This window comes from Ornithorhynchus anatinus, chromosome 3, assembly GCF_004115215.2.
Source record: "Ornithorhynchus anatinus isolate Pmale09 chromosome 3, mOrnAna1.pri.v4, whole genome shotgun sequence".
NCBI lineage: Eukaryota > Metazoa > Chordata > Mammalia > Monotremata > Ornithorhynchidae > Ornithorhynchus > Ornithorhynchus anatinus.
The window spans coordinates 126,136,034-126,159,097 of NC_041730.1; the positions used below are offsets into that span (position 1 = coordinate 126,136,034).

General features: G+C 45.3%; 1 protein-coding gene across 1 annotated transcript in view; it reads left to right on the plus strand.

Moving 5' to 3' along the window:
• ALOX5 (arachidonate 5-lipoxygenase) overlaps window positions 1-23,064 on the plus strand; it is a 93,289-nt gene that overhangs the window by 41,155 nt on the left and 29,070 nt on the right. The window contains exons 4-6 of the mRNA XM_029061713.2: window positions 7,322-7,444; window positions 18,553-18,659; window positions 21,228-21,400. Coding sequence (XP_028917546.1) covers window positions 7,322-7,444; window positions 18,553-18,659; window positions 21,228-21,400 — 403 coding nt within the window. The remainder of the gene's footprint in view (window positions 1-7,321; window positions 7,445-18,552; window positions 18,660-21,227; window positions 21,401-23,064) is intronic.

Genomic DNA, 23,064 nt, shown 5'->3' on the forward strand with positions numbered 1-23,064 from the left:
GCTGTATACCAAGCACTGAGCTAAATTTAAAATCCCTGTTCCTAAATCCTTCTTCTACATTGTGGACGGGGAATGTGTCTGTTTATTGTTATATTATACTCTCCCACACTCTTAGTTCAGTGCTTTGAGCACAGTAAGCGCTCAGTAAATACCACTGAATGAACATGGGACTCCCAGTCTAGGCAGGGAGAACAGGTATTAATCCTTACTTTGCAGTTAAGGAAAGTGAGCCACAGTAAGTAAGCTCTCTGTGGGCAGGGAATGTGTCTGTTTATTGTTATAGTGTACTCTCCCAAGTGTTTAGTACAGTGCTTTGCACACAGCAAGTGCTCCACAAATACTATTGAATGAATGAATGAATGTTAAGTGACTTGGCCCTGGTCACACGGCAGGCAAGGGGTAGAGTTGAGACCAGAACCTGGGGCTTCTGGCTCTTAGGTCAATGTGCTTGCCGCTGGGGCATAATAATAATAATAATGATGATGTTGGTATTTGTTAAGCGCTTACTATGTGCAGAGCACTGTTCTAAGCGCTGAGGTAGACACAAGGGAATCAGGTTGTCCCATGTGGGGCTCACAGTCTTAATCCCCATTTTACAGATGAGGTAACTGAGGCACAAAGCAGTTAAGTGACTTGCCCAAAGTCACACAGCTGACAAGTGGCAGAGCCGGGGTTCAAACCCATGATCTCTGACTCCAAAGCCTGTGCTCTTTCCACTGAGCCATGCTGCTTTGGGTAAGTTCGTCAGGACAGGGACCGTTGTCTACTATGTTGTACTCTCCCAAGCACTTAGTACAGTGCTCTGTAGAGGAAGCACACTACTCAGTCCATATGATTGTTGGATTGCTAGAAACGATGGAGTGAGCAGGAGTGTGAACTAGTGGAAAGAGCGTTGGTCTGGGAGTCAGAAGACCGGAAGTCTAATCCCAGCTCCATCACTTGCCCGCGTGTGACTTTGGGCAAGTCATTTAACTTTTCTCAGGCCTCACCTGTAAAATGAGGATTCAATATCGTTTTGCCCTCCCTCTTAGAATAGAGTAGGGACTGTGTCTGACCTAAGTATCTTGTATCTACACCAGGGCTTAGTTCAATGCTTCATGCAAAATAACTGCTTTACCCAAAAACACTATTATTAAGCTACTTTTGGGTGGGCCATTTTATCAATCAATCGTATTTATCGAGCTCTCTTAGTGTGTGCGGAGCATTCAACTGAGTGCTTGGGAGATTACAATATAACGTAGTCAGTAGACACGTTCCTTGACCACAGCGAGCTTACAGACTAGAGGAGGAGACAGACATTAATATAAACAAATAAATTACGGATCTATATATAAGTGTTGGGTAGCTGAGCAGGGGTGAATGAAAGGAGTAAACCAGGGCAAAACAGAAGGGTGTGGGAGAAGAGGAAATGAGGGCTTAGTCACTGCACTCTCCCAAGTATATTGTACACTCCCAAGCTCTTAGTACAGTGCTTTGCACACAGTAAGCGCTCAGTAAATACGATTGAATGAATGAATGGAAGGTCTCTTGGAGGAGACGTGCCTTCCATAAGACGTGAGTGGGGAGAGTAATTGTCAGTTATGGAGAGAGAGAGGGTGTTCCAGGCCAGAGGCAGGATGTGGGTGAGAAGTTGGTGGTGAGATAGATGAGATCTAGGTAGTGACTAAGTTGGCATTTGAGGAGTGAAGTGTTTTTGATTATTCCCTCTCTGCTTTTCTAAATCTAGCCGTTTGATCCTGGAGGTGACCCTTCACTCTTTCTCTGCTCTCCACCCTAACCCCACACCCTCATCCTCCACTTTCTCAACTGGTTTCTGGCCCATCCAAGATTCATTTGACTGGCTCAGTGGAAAGAGCCCGGGCTTGGGAATCAGAGGTCATGGGTTCAAATGCCGACTCTGCCACTTGTCAGCTGTTGACTGTGAGCAAGTCACAACTTCTCTGTATCTCAGTTATCTCATCTGTAAAATGGGAATTAAAATTGTGAGCCTCACATGGGACAACCTGATTACCCTGTATCTACCCCAGCGCTTAGAACAGTGCTCTGCACATAGTAAGCACTTAACAAATACCAACATTATTATTCATTCATTCAATCAATCATATTTATTGAGCGCTTACAGTGTGCACAGCATTGTACTAAGCACTTGGAATGTACAATTCAGCAACAGATAGAGACAATCCCTGCCCAACAACGGGCTCACAGTCTAAAAGGCAGACAACACTTTCCATATCCTTAAAAATAGCCCAGTCTCCAGCAAAAAGAGCCAGAACCGTGTTTTTTTTTTTTTACTCTATTTCTTCTCCCCTTTATTCTCCTGCAGGGCTGGCAGAAACTAGCCTGTCAGCTCTCACTTGAACCCTGGCCCCACTAGGGGCTATTAAGGTTTTTGTTTTTTAATGGTATTTGTTAAAGCGCTTATGTGCCAGGCTCTGTACTAAGTGCTGGGGTGGATATAAGCAAATCAGGTTGGACACAGTCCATGTAATAATAATAATAATAATAATGGTATTTGTTAAGTGCTTACTATGTGCAAAGCACTGTTCTAAGCACTGGGGAGGATACAAGATGATCAGGTTGGCCCACGTGGAGCTCACTGTCTTAATGCCAATTTTACAGTTGAGGTAACTAAGGCACAGAGAAGTTAAGAGACTTGCCCAAAGTCACAGAGCTGACAAGCGATGGAGCCGGGCTTTGACCCCATGATCTCTGACTCCCCAGTCCATGCTCTTTCCACTGAGCCACGCTGCTTCAACCCACTTGGGGCTCACAGTCTTAATCCCAATTTTTCAGATGAGGTAACTGATGCTCAAGGAAGTTAAGTGACTTACCCAAGGCCACTCAGCAGACAAGTGGCAGAGTCGGGATTAGAACCCACGACCTCTGATTCCCAGGCCCGAGCTCTATATACTATGCCTTCCCTCAAGGAGCTTGCAGTCTAGTGGAGGAGGCAGAAAAAAAATCAATTCCACATAGGGAGGCAACATAAGTGAGGTGGAGTGGGATTGGGGTGAGTATCAAAGTACTTAGGGGGTTCAGACCCAAGCGATTAGTTGACACAGAGGGAGGACGTAGAGGCTTGACTGTAGGCTGTAATCTCATCTCTAGACTTCAGGCTCATTTGTGGGCTGGAGATGTGTCTGTTTATTGTTATAGTGTACTTTCCCAAGTGCCTAGTACAGTGCTTTGCACACAATAAAAGCTCAATAAATATGATTGAATTGGATGAAAGGCTAAGGAAAAGAAAGGTTAGGAAAGTCTTCCTGGAGGAGATGTGATTTTGGTAGGGCTTTGAAAATGGGGAGAATGGTGGTCTGTCAGAAATAATAATGGTATTTGTTAAGTGTTTACTCTCTGGCAAGCATTGTTATTTCTAATCGCTGGGATAGATACAAGGTAATCGGGTTGTCCCATGTGAGGCTCACAGTCTTAATCCCCATTTTACAGATGAGTTTACTGAGGCACAGAGAAGTTAAATGACTTATGCAAGGTCTCACAACAGAAAAGTGGCGGAGCTGGGATTTAAACTCACATCCTCTGACTCCCAAGCCTGTGCTCTTGCCATTAAACCACACTGCTTCCCTAATAAGAAATGAAGACAGGGAGGGCAACTCCAGGCCCAGGGGAAGATGTGGGCAAAGGGTTGGCAGCGAGAAGGACAAGATCAAGGCACGGTAAATTGGTTAGTGGTTTATAGTAGGAGGGGTATGACAACACTCACCGTCTCCGCCTTCTGTGGCTTTGTGGAGAGAGGAAGGAAGGAAAGCAGGCAATTTGGGGAAGAAATTATCTCATGGTGTTGCCTCTTATCGGAAGCCTTGTGCAGGTCTCATCCTCCGCTTTTTCATCAGACCTCAGTAGCATATTTTCATGTTGACGGTCTCTAGTTATGGCATGTCTGCATGGTAGAATTTCGGAGGCACGTGGATTCTACATCTCCTCAATCTCCGCTAGACTGTAAGCTCCTTGAGAGTAAGGATTGTTCTGCCAACTCTTTCGTATTGTACTTTCACAGGTGCTTAGAACAGTTTTATGCTAACAATAATAATAATGATGATATTTGTTATGCGCTTACTATGTGCTAAGCACTGTTCTAAGTTTATCTGACTCCAAGGCCAATATTTTTACCACTAGGCCATACTGCTCAATAAATGCCACTGATTGATTGATTGATACAGGAGACCACAGTAGCCAAAGAAACCCCTTAAGCCCATGGACACAGCATTGTAGTAATAATAATAATAAAAATAATGATATTTCTTAAGTGCTTACTACATGCCGGTCACTGTATTTAGCGTTGTCCCCAGTCAGCATACAGAACAGGTCTTTCTGGGAGCACAACTTCCTCTCCCAAGCACTTTTTATAGTGTTGGTCATTTAGAAAGTACCACAAAAACATTGACTGACCAGCTAGCGTGATGTTCAGAAAGAACAAGTCTTTTAAGTGCTTTAATCGCTTGATATTCAGCTCAGCCTCCTCCACCACAAGATCTATGTATATAAGTGCATAATTTATCTTAACATCAGTCTCCCTCTTCTAGACGGAAAGCCAACTCTGTTATATTGTACTCTCCCAACATTTAGTACAGTGTTCTGAGAACAGCACTCAATAAATACAGTTGAAAACAGAAAAAGAAAAACCGAGCCCTTTATTTTAGAACAGATGAATGAACATTTGATTCCTAACAGAACCAACATTCCTTTGGCCCTGAGTGAATTCTCCTTAAGCAGATTGTTTCTGAGCTGTCACTTGCTGAGAAACTGTCAGGCCTTTGACCATCCCCCCTCCCCTCACCACCCTCCTGTGCTCCTCTTTAGAAAGAGCACAGGACAGGAAGTCAGAAGACCTGGTTTCTAATCTGGGCTCCACCACTTGCCTTCAGAGGGACCTTGTGTCAGAGACTTAACTTCTCCATGCCTCAGTTTCCTCATTTCTACAATGGGTTAAAGCACCCATTTTCTTCTGTCTTACCTGTGAATCCTGTGTGGGACTGGATCTGTGCCTGAACTGATGATCTGATTTGATTCCAGAGCTGGGAACATGGTACATGTTTAAATGGATGCCATCATCATGGATATGATGGAGAGGTAGTGTGACTTAATGGATAGAGTATGGGCCTGGGAGTCAGTAGGACCTGGGTTCGTGGCTTAGTGGAAGGTACATGGGCTCAGGAGTTAGAGGTCATGGGTTCTAATCCCGGCTCTGCCACTTGTCAGCTGTGTGACTTTGGGCAAGTCACTTCACTTCTCTGTTCTCTGTACCTCAGCTACCTCATCTATAAAATGGGGATTAAGATTGTGAGCCCCACCTGGGACAACCTGATAACCTTGTATCTCCCCCAGAGCTTAGAACAGTGCTTGGCACATTCATTCATTCATTCAATCATATTTATTGAGTGCTTACTGTGTGCAGAGCACTGTACTAAGCACTTGGAAAGTACAATTTGGCAACAGATAAAGACAATCCCTACCCAACAACAGGCTCACAGTCTACAAAGGGGGGACAGGAAACAAGACAAAACAAGTAGATAGGCATCAATAGCAAGCACATAATAAGCACTTAACAAATACCATTATTATTATTATTATAATTATTAATCATTGGGTAAGTCACTTAACGTCTCTGTGCCTCAGTTCTCTCATCCATAAAATGGGGATTTAGACTGTGAGCGCTATGTGGGACAGGCACTGTGTCCCACCTGATTATCTTGTATCTATCCCAGCACTTAGAACAGTGACTGACACAAAGTATACACTTAAACACCACAGTAATTATTACTCCCTCTAGAATGTAAACTTGTGGTGGGCAGGGATTGTGGCTATTATATTGTATTGTATATGGTGCACAGTGCTCTGCACACAGTAAGCACCCAATTAATACAGTTTACTGACTGACATTAAAAAAGGATCACTCTTTCCACTTGACCCTCTGTCCCCATGACTTCGGTGAGTCCTGAAACCTCATCTCCTCGTTTCCCGGAGAGAATCTAAGAAACCACCCAGTTACATCCCCTTCCATTAACATGGAATGCTGGGGTTTGGTAATAATGACAATGACAATAACAACTGTGGTATTTAAGTGTTTATCATTTACCAGACACTCTACTAAGTGCTAGGTTGGATACAAAAAATTGGGTTGGACACAGTCCCTGTCCCACATGGGGCTCACAGTCTCAATCCCCATTTTACAGATGAAGTACATGAGGCCCAGAGAAGCAAAGTGATTTGCCCAAGGTCACACAGTAGACAAATGGTGAAGCTGGGATTAGAACCCATGACCTTCTGACTCCCAAGCTTGTGCTATATCTGCCAGGCCATGCTGCTTCTTGACTAGGGCCGATACAGGGACCAACCCTGGACAACAGGCTGGCCATACTCCATTATCCTCTCTTTTCTCCCATCACAAACCAGCCCGCACACTTCACTCCTCTAATGCCAATTGCTTGCCATGTGACTTTGGGCAAGTCACTTAACTTCTCTATGCCTCACTTTCCTCAACTGTAAAAGAGGGATTCAATCATAAGGCACAAGGACTGTTTTCCAACCTGATGAACATGTATCTACCCCAGGGTTAGAAAAGTGCTCATCACACAGTAAGTGCTTAACAAATACTAAAAAAGCCCACACAAAGTAACCCTTGTTCACATCCTCTCTTCTGCTTGAAATTCCCTCCCAGTTCACATTTGGTAAACCACTGCTCTCCTCATCTTCAAAGTCTAACGAATAGTAGCGAAGCAGCGTGGCTTAGAGGAAGAAGCATGGCCTTGGGAGTCAGAGGTCATGGATTCTAATTCCGGCTCTGCCACTTATCAGCTGTGTGACTTTGGGCAAGTCACTTAACCTCTCTGGGCCTCAGTTACTTCATCTGTAAAATGGGGTTTTAAGACTGTGAGCCCCACATGGGACTACCTGATTACCTTGTATCTACCCCAGCACTTAGAGCAGTGCTTGGCACATAGTAAGCACTTAACAAATACCAATATTATTATTATTATTATTATTCCTCCAGTAAGTCTTCCCCAATCTCTCATCTCCCAGCTGTATTTCCCTCCCAACTGAGTCAACCACTCACCTGAGTCCTCACCCCTTAAGTATTTAGGCACTCACCCGCAATAGAACTTACTTAGGCATCCTTAAATCTATTGCTTCCTCTTATCTATAATTACCACTAATGCCTTTCTCCCCTTCTTGATCACGAGCTCTTCCAGGATGGAGATCAAGTTTACTAACTCTGTTGTATTTTTCCAAGCATTTAGCACAGAGAAAACCCTCAATAAATGCCATGGATCGATTGGCGGAATGATTCTTTCCTCCCACCCAGGTGGATAGAGTGGAACCCTGGATTCCCCTTGAGCATCGATGCCAAATGCCACAAGGATCTGCCCCGAGATATCCAATTTGACAGCGAGAAAGGCGTGGACTTCGTCCTGAACTACTCCAAGGCGTGAGTAGATGGGAGAGGCTGGTGGCGGGATTAGCTGTGGAAACTCTGGCCTTACTTGTGGGAGAGTGCAGAGATGGATGACAACCGGAACAGATGGTGGCTACCAAATTCTCCAGGAACGTGTAGTGAAACAGTCTTAAGCCACCTATTTCCCTGCTTAAGTTCATAAACGATCTTCAGCAGTTCAGCTACACATAGCTTTAGACTCAACTGCTTCCCTCGTCTATGATTTATTTCAGTGTCTGTCCCCATCCTCCCCTTAGACTTTAAGCTCCTCGTATCTTCTAACAATAATAATAATAATAATAATGTTGGTATTTGTTAAGCGCTTACTATGTGCAGAGCACTGTTCTAAGCGCTGGGGTATTCATTCATTCATTCATTCAATAGTATTTATTGAGCGCTTACTATGTGCAGAGCACTGTACTAAGCGCTTGGGATGAACAAGTCGGCAACAGATAGAGACAGTCCCTACCGTTTGACGGGCTTACAGTCTAATCGGGGGAGACGGACAGACAAGAACAGACACAGGGGAATCAGGTTGTCCCACGTGGGGCTCACAGTCTTAATCCCCATTTTACAGATGAGGGAACTGAGGCACAGAGAAGTTAAGTGACTTGCCCACAGTCACACAGCTGACAAGTGGCAGAGCCAGGATTCGAACTCATGAGCCCTGACTCCAAAGCCCGTGCTCTTTCCACTGAGCCACGTTGCTTCATTCTAACTGTGGTATTTGTTAAGTGCTATGGATCAAGCACTTATACTAAGCACTGGCGTAGATACAAAATAATCAGGTCCTACATGGGGCTCACAGTCTAAGTAGGAGGGAGAACAGGTACTGACTTCCCATTTGGCAAGTGAGGGAACTGAGGCACAGAGAAGTTAAGTGACTTGCCCAAGGTCACACAGCAGATAAGTGGTAATCCAACTATATTGTACTTTCCCAAGTGCTAAATCCAGTGCTCAATTAACCAATCAATATATTTCCTGAGCAATTACTGTGTGCAGAGCACTGTATAATAATAATAGTATTTGTTAATGGCTTACTATATGCCAAGCACTGTTCTAAGCTCTGAGGTGGATACAAGGTAATTAGGTCATCCCATATGGGGCTCACAGTCTTAATCCCTATTTTACAGATGAGGGAACTGAGGCACAAAGAAGTTAAGTGGCTTGCCTAAGGTCACAGAGCAGACAAGTGGAGGAGCCGGGATTAGGACCCACATCCTCTGACTCCCAAACCCGGTTTCTTTCCACTAAGCCACGGGGAGAGTACAAAAACCTCAGAGTCGATTGATAATATCACTGAGTGATTGATGATTCATCTTGAGCGCCACCCTCTTCTGTGATCAGCCAATCTCTGAGCGAGCCTCCACCTCTAAAGCCAAAGCCTTTGGCCTACATTTATTAGCAGTTAGTACAGTGCCTGGCATCTACTAAGCGCTCAATAAATACCACTGCATGATCGATGCATTAAGTCCTTGTTAAATGCTAACCCCAGGGATAGAACCAATAATAACAAGGTGATTTATTAAGGGGTTACTATGTAGTTGTGTGGCTCAGTGGAAAGAGCACGGGCTTGGGAGTCAGGGGTCATGGGTTCTAATCCTGTATCTGCCACTTGTCAGTTGTGTGACCTAGGCAAGTCACTTCACTTCTCTGTGCTTCAGTTACCTCATCTGTAAAATGGGAATTAAGAATGTGAGCCCCACGTGGAACAACCTGATTACCTTGTATCCCCCCCCCCCGCCAGCACTTAGAACAGTACTTGGCACATAGTAAGCGCTTAACAAATACCATTTTTATTATTATTATTAGTTGTAGTAGTAGTAATATCATTTATTAAGCCTATACTGTGTGCAGAGCACCATACTAAGTGCTAGAAGAAAACACAAATGGGAATTAGACAAGGTCCCTGTCCATTAGGGGCTCAAAATCTCTGTCCCAAGTGACCCGCTAAGCATGGGGGAAAATACCTGATAATCAAATGGACATAGTCTAAGAAGGGGGAGCAGGTATTTTATCCCCATTATATAGATGAGAAAACTGAGGCATAGAGAAATTAACACAACAAGGCACTGTAGAGCTGGGATTAGAGTCTGGTTCTATTGATTCTCAATGCTATGCTCTTTCCAGTTGGTCACACTGCCTCTATCCCTAAATCCTCACTCTCACCATATATTAGATGTTAGGGATGAAACTAGAGTTTAGTGAGAATAATAATGTTGGTATTTGTTAAGCACTTATTACGTGCAGAGCACTGTTCTAAGGGCTGGGGTAGATGCAGGGGAATGAGGTTGTCCCACGTGAGGATCACAGTCTTCACCCCCATTTTACAGATGAGGGAACTGAGGCACAGAGAAGTGAAGTGACTTGCCCTCAGTCACACAGCTGACAAGGGGCAGAGTCGGGATTCGAACCCATGACCTCGGACTCCCAAGCCCGGGCTCTTTCCACTGAGCCATGCTGCTTCTCAATACATCTTTGTATCTATTCGATCATTCTATCATATTTATTGAGCGCTTGCTGTGAACAGAGCACCATGGCTCAGTGGAAAGAGCACGGGCTTGGGAGTCAGAGGTCGTGGATTCTATTCCCTACTCCTCCACTTGTCAGCTGTGTGACTTTGGGCAAGTCACTTAACTTCTCTGTGCCTCAGTTACCTCATCTGGAAAATGGGGATTAAAACTGTGAGCCCCACGTGGGACAACCTGATTACCTTGTATCTACCCCCATGCTTAGAACAGTGCTTGGCACAGGGTGAGCACTTAACAAATATCATTATTATTATTATTATTATTATTACAGAGCACTGTACTAAGTGCTTGGGAGAGTACAATAGAATGGAGTTGGTAGACATGATTCCTGCCCATAACAGCAATCAGTCAATCAATCAGTGTTATTTATTAAGTGCTTACTGGGTACAGAATGCTGTACTAAGTGCTTGGGAGAGTACAATATAACAGAATTGGTAGACATGGTCCCCGACCACAAGGAGTTTACAGTCTAGAGGACTGTATTAAGTGCTTGGGAGAGTATAGTACAATACAAATGCTAGGCATGATCCCTGCCCTCAAAGAATTTACATTCTAGTGGGGAAAATAGATACTGAAATAAATTACAGGTAAGGAAGTGGCAGAGCATAAGGATATGTACACCAATCAATTAATCAATGGTATTTATTAAGTGTTTACTCTGTGCAGAGCACTATATTAAGCTCTTAGAAGAGTACCATGTAATAATAATAATAGTAATAATGATGATGGTATTTATTAAGTGTTTACTATGTGCCAAGCACTGTTATAAGTGCTGGTTAATAATAATGGTATTTGCTAAGCGCTTACTATGTGCCAAGCAATATTCTAAGCACTGGGATAGGAACAAAGAAATTAGGTTGTCCCATGTGGGGCTCACAGTCTTAATCCCCATTTTATAGTTGGGGTAACTGAGGCCCAGTGCAGTGATTTGCCCAAGGTCACACAGCAGACAAGTGGGTTGGTAGACGCGTTCCCTGCCCGCAACAAGCTTACAGTCTGGGGGGAAGACAGATATTGAAATAAATTACAGATTTATTTTACAGAGTGTGAGGAGATGTATGTAAGTGCTGTGGGGCTGAGGGTGGAGTGCGTATTAATTACTTTGAGGGTGGTGTGAATATTAGGTACTTAAGAGGTACAGATCCATCCGCCTCTAGACTGTAAGCTTGTTGTGGGCAGGGAATGTGCTTGTTATATTGTACTCCCCCAAGTGTTTAGTACAGTGTTCTGCACACAGTACATGCTCAATAAAAACAATTGATTGACTGACCGTCAAGTGCGTAGGAGACTCAGAAGAGAGGGGGAATGAAGACTTAGGGAAGTCTCCTTGGAGGAGATGTGAATGTATTATTATTAGTAATTGTATTTATTGAGCACTTAATGTGTGCAAAACGCTGTACTAATCGCTTGGTAGAATACATCAGACACATTCCCTGCCTACTACAAGCTCACAAGCTCAAGCGCAAGATCAACAAGCTCAAGTCTAGGAGGGCTATGAAGGTTTAGGGCTTTCATGTGGGCCAAAAGAGGCTGAAGCAAAGTGCTCTGCTCATAACCCCCCACCATCCCACCTCAGTAAAGAGAGCATCTGCCCTCCTCCAGGGGCTCATGCTGCATTCACAGTGACCTCTGAACCTCTGGCTGCGGGGGGAGGGTGGCGAGGGAGACGCCTATGCGGTTTCCCTGTCCGCTTCCAACTGCCTCCGACCTTATTGCAGTTGGTCAGCAAGGTTGAGAGAAGAGTTTGTCCCAGAAAAGGAAGTTGAGTAAAAAAGAGTTTCCTTCAAGTGGAGCAACGTCGAAGCAAAGGGGCGTCTGGACCGACAACGAGAGAGAGTCTCGTGTCAACGTTGGTCGGGAAAGTCGATAGGGCCTCCGTTCCCTGTGCGGCCTCTTTCCACGCAGCTCAGGGGTAGAATCAGAATAATGGTGGGTTTTCTCAAGCACTTGACTCCCTTCTAGACTGCAAGCTTGTGGTGGGCAGGGAATGGAAGCAGCATGGCCTAGTGGATAGAGCACAGGCCTAGGAGTCACAAGGACCTGGGTTCTCACTCCAGCTCTGCCACTTGTCTGTTGTATGACCTTGGGCATGTCACTTCATTTCTCTGAGCCTCAGTTACCTCACCTGTAACACGGGGATTGAGACTGTGAGCCCCATGTAGGACAGGAACTGTGTACAACCTGATTTACTTCTATCCAACCCAGTGCTTAGTACAGTGCCTGGCACATAGGAACAAATACCACAATTATTACTCTTCCAAATACTTAGTACAGTGCTCTGCACACAGTAAATATGTTTGACTGACTGACTGATTTGCTGGTTTCCTAACTGTATAGGCCACTTGAAAATAATTGGACTCAAAATAATCAGGTCAGATCCAATCCCTATCCCACTCAGGTCTCACAGTATAAGTAGGAAGGAGAACAGGAACTGAATCCACATTCTGCAGATGAGGGAACTGAGGTCCAGAGAAGCAAAGCGACTTGCCCGAAGTCCTACAGCAGGCGAATGGGAGAGCTGGTATTAAAACCCAGGTCTTCTAACGCCTAAGTCTTGTGCTCTTTCCACTCGGGCCTTGCCTGTTGAACCATTTTGGCCAAGTCCTGCCAAATAGTGGGGAGAGATTGATGCCAATTGGAGGGAGAATGGAAACTTGTTTCTATAAAATTCATTAATTCACTCACTCATGCTCAGTTATTCCCACACAGGCCTCACTCTCATCTCTTTCCTCTCCTCTCACCCCTCCCACCATTTGCCTTGGGCTCCACAATTGGAGCTACCCCTAGGCCTTACACACTCCAACATCTGTAAACACATAGACATATGGACATACTTATCCATACATTACATGTACACAATTATGTGTGTAGAGAAGCATCACAACATGGTGCTTAGAACACAGGCCTAGGAGTCAGAAGGACCTGGTTTCCAGTCCTGGCTCTGTTCCTCAGTTTTCTCATTTGTAAAATGGGGATTAAGCTTGTGCGCCCTATGTGGGACAGGGAATTTGTCCAACCGGATTTGCTCATATCTATCCCAGCTCTTAAGAGTGTCAGGCACATAGGAAACATTTAACAAATACCACACATTATTATTATATGCATGTGGACACACATATGCATACTTGTATGCATAAACACTCAGGTACGCAGACACACACCCTACCCAGCGATGGAGCTGTTGCGGCAGTTTCAGATCTTGGGGAGGCGGGCAGAGTCAAGGAAAGTCTGTGGAGTTTAAGCAGTCAGGGCTACTTACTGAGCACTTCTGAATGTAGAGCTCTGTGTTGGAGCAGGGACAGCAGAAACGAGACATGGTTTTCTACCTTCAAGGAGCTTATAATCTAACCGGGGAAACAGGCAAACGTGATTTACCAATAGTGGAAGTGGGAAGCAGACAAAAGACAAATAGGTCATGATGCGAATGTGTCAAGAGAAAGTCCCAGGATTTCAAGGGCCATGCTGACAGTCGCCTTTCATAGAACGCATGTCTTCTTTGCAATCGACCCATCAATCAACCTTGTTGTGGACAAGGAATGTGTCTATTGTTGTATTGCACTCTCCCAGGCACTGAGTATGGTGCTCTGCACAGAGTAAGCACTCAAAAAATACGATTGACTGAATGAATGCAGAAGGGAGAGTGAGCTGGGGAAAGGGGGGTTTATCGGAGAAGGCCTCTCTCTGCCTGCCCCGCTGGGCTTGCTGGGGGCACTTTGGGCCACCACCTTTGGCCACTGTCCAAACCACAGATCCAGCCAGCTTTATTTCTAAGCCATTTGGGATAATTTAGGCCCGAGGAGTTTCCTCTGTGATTCTGTGGAACCCTTTCCCGCTGAACCTACTTGCTGAAGCTGCTTCAGCTCCACACCCAAGAGCCAAGCCACAGTTGCCAGCTGTTTTTCACTCTGGGGAAAGGAAGCAACTTCCTCTGAGCAGAAAAGCTGCCCTCTTTCCCCTAATAATAATAATGATGGTATTTGCTAAGTGCTTACTAGGTGCCTAGCACTGTACTAAATGCTGGGGTAGATAACAATAATAATAATTGAGAAGCAGCATTGCTTAGTGGAAAGAGCATGGGCTTGGGAATCAGAGGACGTGGGTTCTAATCCCGGCTCTGCCACTTGTCTGCTATGCACTTTATGTAAGTCACTTAACTTCTCTGTGCCTCAGTTACCTCATCTGTAAAATGGGGATTAAAAGTGTGAGCCCCATGTAAGACAACATCCTCCCCCGTTTAGACTTTGAGCCCATCATTGGGCAAGGATTGTCTCTATCTGTTGCCAAATTGTACATTCCAAGTGTTTAGTACAGTGCTCTGCACATAGTAAGTGCTCAATAAATACTATTGAATGAATGAATGATAACCCGATTACCTTTTATCTACCCCAGCACTTAGAACAGTGCTTAGCACATAGTAAGCGCTTTACAAATACCATTATTATTATTATTAATAATGATGATGGTATTTGTTAAGCACTTCCTTTGTGCCAGGCACTGTACTGAGCACCAGGGTGGGTACAAGCAAACCACGTTGGACACAGTCCCAGTCCCGTGTGGGGCTCACAGATTCAATTTCCACTTTACAGATGAGGGAACCGAGGCCCAGAGAAGTGAAGTGATTTGCCCAAGTTTATGCTGCAGACAAGTGGCAAAGCCGGGATTAGAACCCTTGACCTTCTGACTCCCAGTGTGTTCTACCCACTATGCCATGTCTATGACATGCTAGATACTAGATAATCACGTTGGACACAATCCCTGTCCCACGTGGGGCTCACACTCTTAATCCCCATTTTACAGATGAGGTAACTGAGGCTCAGAGAAGTGAAGGGACTTGCCCAAGGTCACAGAGCAGATGGGATTAGAACCCGCTTCCCCTGACTCCCAAGCCCATGCTCTTGCCACAACGTCCTATAGTTTCCCGAGTCACCCTGAGGAGGCCAGCTCTTCACCCAACCTTGGTTAGAATGGCTCGTCTCAGAGACCAAGGTGGAGGGGAGGGGAGGGAAGGGGTGGGAGACCCAAGCGGACCTTCTGAGACTTTTTCTTGATACTGGGTGGAGGGGAGAGTTGGGTTGGGGGGGGTTCCAGTCACTCTCTCCGTCCCTTATACAAAGAGCTAAGAGGGGCAAGCAAAGGAAAGGGGGTGATGAGACACAGAGCAAAAAACATAAAGGGTAAATAGGAAGGTTTCCATAAATCCCCTTAGTAACAGTCGTACAATGCAGATCACTGAATGATGATGATAGTATTTGTTAAGCGCTTACTATGCGCCAAGTATAAGCGCTGGGCCAGTGAATCCAATGCAATGGAAATCTGGTTCCATTTCACTTGCTATCGCTTAAGAAGCAGCGTGGGCCTAGAGGAAAGAGCCTGGGCCTGGGAGTCAGAAGACCTGGTCCAAGCACTTAGTACAGTGCTCTGCACACAATAAGCGCTCAATAAATACGATTGAATGAATTGAATGAATGGTTTCTAATCCCAGCTCTGCCACTTGTCTACTCTGTGACGTTGGGCAAATCACTTCATTTTAATGTGCCTCTGGTTCTTCAACTATAAAATGGCGATTAAATACCTGTTCTCCCTCTTATTTAGACTGTGAGTCCTGTGAGGGACAGGGACTGTGCCCAACCTAATTAGCTTGTAATAATAATAATGTTGGTATTTGTTAAGCGCTTACTATGTGCCGAGCACTGTTCTAAGTGCTGGGGTAGACATAGGGGAATCAGGTTGTCCCACGTGGGGCTCACAGTCTTAATCCCCATTTTACAGATGAGGGAACTGAGGCACAGAGAAGTGAAGTGACTTGCCCACAGTCACACAGCCGACAAGTGGCAGAGCTGGGATTTGAACTCATGAGCCCTGACTCCAAAGCCCGTGCTCTTTCCACTGAGCCACGCTGCTTCTCTTGTACCTACTCCAGCACTTAAAACAGTGTTTGACACATAGTAAGTGTTTAACAAATACCATAAAAAAGATCCATCTTGTGATGCAATGAGATGGAGAGTTCAATTTATCACCACTTCATTCTCCCTCCCAACTGCCCCCTCCATGCACTTAGCCCCACCCACTAAGCACATAATCAGCCAATCAATGGTATTTATTGAGCGCTTACTATGTGCAGAGCACTGTATTAAGCGCTTGGGAGAGTACAGTAGAATAATAAACAGACCTAATCCCTGCTCACAACAAGCTGATAGTGTAGAGGGGTAGACAGACAATAATATAAATAAATAAATTGCAGATATACTAATATATTACAGATACATAGGTACTCACCCCACCTCCACCCCTACAGCATTTCTGTTCATGTCCTTACACTTGATTGCTTCCCTTCCCTGTAATATTTTTTTAATATCTACATCCCCAGCTAGAATTTCAGCTCCTTGAGGGCAGGGATCCTGTCTACCTCTTCTATTGGATTCTTTCAATCACTAGCAAAGTGCACAGCACACAGTGAGCACTCAACAGATATCATTGATTGATTGGTTGAACAGAGGAGGAAACTGGGGCTGAGAAGGAAATGAGGGCTGAGAAGGAAATGAGGTATAATAATAATAATAATAATAATAATGTCGGTGTTTGTTAAGAGCTTACTATATGCAGAGCACTGTTTTAAGCACTGAGTTAGATGCAGGGTAATCAGGTTGCCCCATGTGAGGCTCACAGTTAATCCCCATTTTACAGATGAGGTAACTGAGGCACAGAGAAGTTAAGTGACTTGCCCACAGTCACACAGCTGACAAGTGGCAGAACTGGGATTCGAACCCATGACCTCTGACTCCCAAGCCCGGGCTCTTTCCACTGAGCCATGCTGCTTTATGCAGGGGCATAGCAATAATAATAATAATAACCATGGTATTTGTCAAGGCCTTACTATGTATCAAACACTGCACTCAATGCTGGGGAAGAGACAAGGTCAACAAGTAATAATAATAATAATAATGTTGGTATTTGTTAAGCGCTTACTATGTGCCGAGCACTGTTCTAAGCGCTGGGGTAGAAATGGGAATCAAGTTGTCCCACGTGGGGCTCACAGTCTTAATCCCCATTTTACAGATGAGGTAACTGAGGCCCAGTGAAGTGACTTGCCCAAAGTCACACAGCTGACAAGTGGCCGAGCCGGGATTCGAACCCATGACCTCTAACTCCAAAGCCCGTGCTCTTTCCACTGAGCCACGCTGCTTCTCCCACATGGGGCTCACAGAATAAGTAGGATGAAGAGGTATTGATTTTCCATTTTGCAGAGGAGGGAACTGAAGCATAGAGAAGTTATGTGACTTGCCCAAGGTCACACAGAAGGTAAGTGGCAGAGCCGGAATGAGAATCCAGGTCCTATGGCTCCCAGGCCCAAGCTCTTTCCATTAGGCCACACTGCTTCTCAAGCTAATAGCAAGCAATAGGAAACTGGATGTGACCAAAATTCCATGATTTGCGTTCCAATTTAGTAATCAGGACCATCATGGTGTAGTGGACAAAGCACAGGCCTGTAATAATAATAATAATAATAATAATGACGACATTTGTTAAGAGCTTTCTATCTGCTAAGCACTGTTCTAAGCACCGGGGTAGATACAATGTAATCAGATTGTCCCACTTGGACCTTCAGTCTCAATCCCCATTTTACAGATGAGGTAACTAAGGCACAGAGAAGTTAAGTCGCTTGCCTAAGGTCATGCAGCAGACAAGTGGCAGGGGTGGGATTAGAACCCATGTTCTCTGCCTCCCAAACCCATGCTCTTTCCACTAAGCCACGAAGTCAGAAGGTCATAAATTTTAATCCCGGCTCTGCCCTCCCCTCTGAGAAGCAGTGTGGCTCAGTGGAAAGAGCCTGGGCTTGGGAGTCAGAGGTCATGGCTTCAAATCCCGGCTCTGACTTTTGACTGCTGTGTGACCTTGAGCAAGTCACTTCACTTCTCTGGGCCTCAGTTCTCTCATCTGTTAAATGGGGATGAAGACTGTGAGCCCCATGTGGGACAACCTGATGCCTGATGACCTTGTATATACCCCAGTGCTTAGAACAGTGCTTGGTATAGAGTAAGCACATAAATACCATCATTATTATTATTATCATTTACAATGGTTTATAGGATAGAATCATCCTGGTTAAGACCGAAGCCCCATTGCATCCGAGGGATGGAAGAGCATGGAGTGATCCTTCCCTATCTCTGCCGCCAGAGTCATTTTGCGGGCAGGGAGAGATATATCTAGGGGTTGTGCCCTTAGGTAATAATAATAATATTGGTATTTGTTAAGCACTTACTATGTGCCAAGCACTGTTCTAAGCGCTGGGGTAGATACAGAGTAATCAGGTTGTCCCATGTGAGGCTCACAGTCTTCATCCCCATTTTACAGATGAAGTATCTGAGGCACCTAGAAGTTAAGTGACTTGCCCAAGGTCACACAGCAGACAAGTGGCGGAGCCAGGATTAGAACCCACGACCTGTGACTCCTAAGCCCGGGCTCTTTCCACTGAGCCACGCTGCTTCTCTACCCATTTCCTTCCCCTCCCAAAATTGCACTGACGCTCAGAGACGGAGGGAAAACTCCATCCCACATGCCGTTTCATTGCAGGATGGAGAATCTCTTTGTGAACCGCTTCATGCACATGTTCCAGTCTTCCTGGAGTGACTTTGCTGATTTTGAGAAGATCTTCGTCAAGATCAGCAACACCATTTCAGGTGGGTTTGTCCGTGTCCCCCAGAGACTTAACCTCGTCCTCCCTCTTGCCTGGAACCAGAAGAGATTTGGGCTCCCTAGTATATCTGGCCTCTGAAGGGAACAAGGTTCTACAGAGATGCTATCCTGACTGGAGATCCCCAGATTAAGACCCTCCCCAAGCAGAGTGTAAGCTCCTTGAGAGCAAGGATCATGTGTACCAACTCTATTGTCCTCTCCCAAGTGCTCAGTACAGTTCTCTGCACACAGTCAGTGCTCAATAAATACCACTGATGGATTGTTAGGGGGTAGGAAGACAAGATGCCCAGACAGGATCAGTTTAAAGACACGAGGAGATGGGTGATGCCCACATAAACCCATATCCATCCTGAAACGTGTACTAACGTGAACCCATCAATTGATTGACACCTTTTGAGTGAGGAGCACTGTACTAAGTACTTGGGAGAGCACAACAGAATCAAACACAAATTGCTATGCTCAAGGAACTAATGATCGAGAAGAAAAAGAGCATCTGAAGTAGTCCTCTATGATCTTATGGAGTTGTATTTAATAATTATGGCATTTATTAAGCGCTTACTATGTGCCAGGCACTGTATTTCACTCTGGACTGTATGCTCACTGTGGGCAGGGATAGTGTCTATTCAATCAATTGTATTTATTGGGTGCTTACTGCATGCAGAGCGCTGTACTGAGCACTCGGGGGAGTACAGTGCAAATATTGTAATAATAATAATATTATTATTATTAATAATGCAATAGTAGTACAATGCAAATATTGTACTCCCCCGAGTGCTCAATACAGTGCTCTATACATACAGAGTAAGTGCTCAATTAAAATAAATGTCCCTGGCTCTTCCACTAGCCTGCTGTGTGACCTTGGGAAAATATCTTAATAATAATAATAATAATAATGTTGGTATTTGTTAAGTACTTACTATGTGCAGAGCACTGTTCTAAGCGCTGGGGTAGATACAGGGTAATCGGGTTGTCCCATGTGAGGCTCACAGTCTTAATCCCCATTTTACAGATGAGGTAACTGAGGCACAGAGAAATTAAGTGACTTGCCCACAGCCACACAGCTGACAGCGGCAGAGCTGGGATTCGAACCCATGATCTCAGACTCCCAAGCCGGGCTCTTTCCACTGAGCCATGCTGTTTCTGTACCACAACTTGCTTAGGAGGGAGAACAGGTATTGACTTTCCACTTTATAGAAGAGGACACTGAAGCACAGAGAAATTAAGGGAGTGGCCCAAGGTCACACAGAAGGCAAGTGGAAGAGCCAGTATTAGAACCCAGGTCTTCTGACTGTTTCCAACCCAATTATCTTGTGTCTACCCTAGCACTTGGTACTGTGCCTGGCACATAGTAAACGCTTAACAAATGCCCCTATTATAATGATGATAATAATTCTGACTCCCAGACCTTCGTACTTGGCCACACTGTTTCTCACTGTGAGAAACAAAATTCAAGAAAGAGACTGGGGATGATTTTTGGGGTAGGGAAGAGTTCATGGGAGCAGAGGTTTCCTTCCATGTTCTCCTTTTTGTTTCCTTTTCTCACTTCCCTTTATTTTTCCTTTTCCCCGTGCTTCTCCCCATCTGTCAGGGGACTGCAGTCACAGTATTGCTCTGCCTTCCTTCCACTGTGGAAACATGAAGCCTTTTTGTATTAATAATAATGATAATTGTGGTATTTGTTAAGCACTTACTAGGTGCCACCCACTACTAAGTGATGTGATGACAATAATAGTAAAAATAATTATGATGGTATTTGTTAAGCGCTTACTATGTGCCGAGCACTGTTCTAAGTGTGGGCGTAGATACAAGGTAATCAGGTTGTTCCATGTAGGGCTCACAGTCTTCATCCCCATTTTACAGATGAGGTAACTGAGGCACAGAGAAGTTAAGTGATTTGCCCAAGTCACACAGCTGATAAGTAGTGGAGCCAGGATTAGAACCCATGATCTCTGACTCCCAAGCCCCTGCTCTTTCCACTAAGCCAGGCTGCTTCTCTTAGATGCAAGATAATTGGATTGAACACAGTCCCCGTCCTACAGAGGGCTCACAGTCTTATCCCCAGATGAGGTAACTGAGGCCCAGAGAAGTGAAGTGATTTGCCCAAGGTCACTCAGCAGATAAGCGGCAGAGCCGGGAATAGAACCCCGGTCCTTTTGATTCCCAGGCCCGTGCTCTTTCCACTAGGCCACGCTGCGGCTCTTTTTGTCAGATGTTAAAGCCCAATCCAGCAGGTCTTCTTGGTAAGCCCGTCAATGGGCAGGGACTGTCTCTATCTGTTGCCAATTTGAACATTCCAAGCGCTTAGTACAGTGCTCTGCACATAGTAAGCACTCAATAAACACTATTGAATGAATGAATGTCCCCGACCCAAATGCAGCTTCATTTTCCCCTGACTCAATGTCCCCAGCATCTGAACTGGTCTGCCCTGTCTGTCTCAGAGGCCGGAGGGGCCCAACTGGGCCGGGCCAGGCCGGGCCCCTTCCCTCATCCCCCCCCCCAGGATGGCACGGACCTCTGCCCCAGGTGAGTCCGTCTACTCCTTTGTCGTTTAGAGTACGTGATGCAGCACTGGCAGGAAGATTTCATGTTCGGGTACCAGTTTCTCAATGGATGCAACCCAGTCCTGATCAAGAAGTGTACCCAGCTCCCTGACAAGTTTCCGGTGACCACGCAGATGGTGGAATGCAGTCTGGAGCGGAGCCTGACCCTGGAGGAGGAGATCAAGGTACCCCAAAAGATGGCTTTGCTGATGGGGAAGTCTTCGTGTCCTAGTGGAAAGGGTATGGGCCTGGGAGTCAGAGGACCCGGGTTCTAATTCCACCTCCGCCACTTACCTGCTGTGGGACCTTGAACAAATCACTTATCTTTTCTGAGTCTCAGTCTCCTCATCTGGTGATCTCCCTCTTCCTTAGATCATGAGCCAGAAGCAGCGTGGCTCAGAGAAGAAGTGTGGCTTGGTGGAAAGAGCACGGGCTTGGGAGGCAGAGGTCATGGATTCGAATCCTCGCTCTGCCGCTTGTCATCTCTGTGACTGTGGGCAGGTGACTTAACTTCTCTGTGCCTCAGTGGCCTCATCTGTAAAATAGGGATTAAGACTGTGAGCCATATGGGGGACAACCTGATTACCCTGTATCTCCCCCAGCTCTTAGAACAGTGCTCAGCACATAGTAAGCACTTAACAAATACCAACATTATTATTATTATATATAAGAGGAGGACTGGGCCTACCTGATTATCTTGTATATACCTTGATATATATATTATTAGTATAATAATAGTAATAAAAGCTTATTATTATTGTTACAGTGTGTGGAGCATAGTAAGCACTGAACAAATACCATTATTATTATTATTATCATGGTCTCATTGAGAAGCAGCGTGGCTCAGTGGAAAGAGCCACTTGGGAATCAGAGGTCATGGATTCAAATCCTGCTCTGCCACTTGTCAGCTGTGTGACTGTGGGCAAGTCACTTAACTTCTCTGTGCCTCAGTTACCTCATCTGCATAATGGGGATTAACTGTGAGCCTCACGTGGGACAACCTGATTGCCCTGTATCTACCCCAGCACTTAGAACAGTGCTCTGCAAATAGTAAGCAGTTAACAAATACCAACATTATTATTCCACCTCTCCCGGACCATGGCTGGGAGGAAGTTTGGATGGGAGGTGCAGAGTTTTTCCAGAAGGAATCTTGAAGCTCAAGGAATGAGCACAGTGCTTGGCACACAGTGAGTGCTTAACAGCTTCCATATTCTTATTGTTATAATTGATACTGAGTAGTAGCAAGGGAGCAGCAAAAGGGAAGAGGTTTTTAGGTGGGGGGCAGGTTAGTGAGAGGGACAGGGAGGAGACATCATTTGGGGCCTTCTCAGCCCTGATGGGAAACTCTCAGGTGTCACCAGAAACATGGAACGAACGAAGCCGGGGGGGGGGGACGGACGAAAGGGTCAGGCCATACAGTCCCCCTTGGAGATAGCCCCTATGGTAATAACTGTGGTATTTTTTAAGCCCTACTATGTGTCAAGCATTGGTCTAAGCACTGGGGCTGATACAAGACAATTAAATCCCTAAGTAGGAGGTAGGACAGGTTCCCATTTTGCAGATGAGGGAACTGAGTCGCAGAGAAGTGAAGTGACTTGCCCAAGGTCACACAACAGACAAGTGGCGGAGCCGGAATTGGAACCCAGGTCCTTGGACTCGCAGGCCTGGACTCTTTCCACTAGGCCACAGTTCTTCCCCATATACAGAGCCAAAATTACACTACTTCTTTATTCAGCTAGCTATCTGGTCTTTCCCTTTCTGTTACCAGCTGAATCTTGATTTTTCCTCCTCCCATTAAACATAAATAATTTATGTCTGCCTCCCCCCGTCATTAGATTGTAAGCCCCAT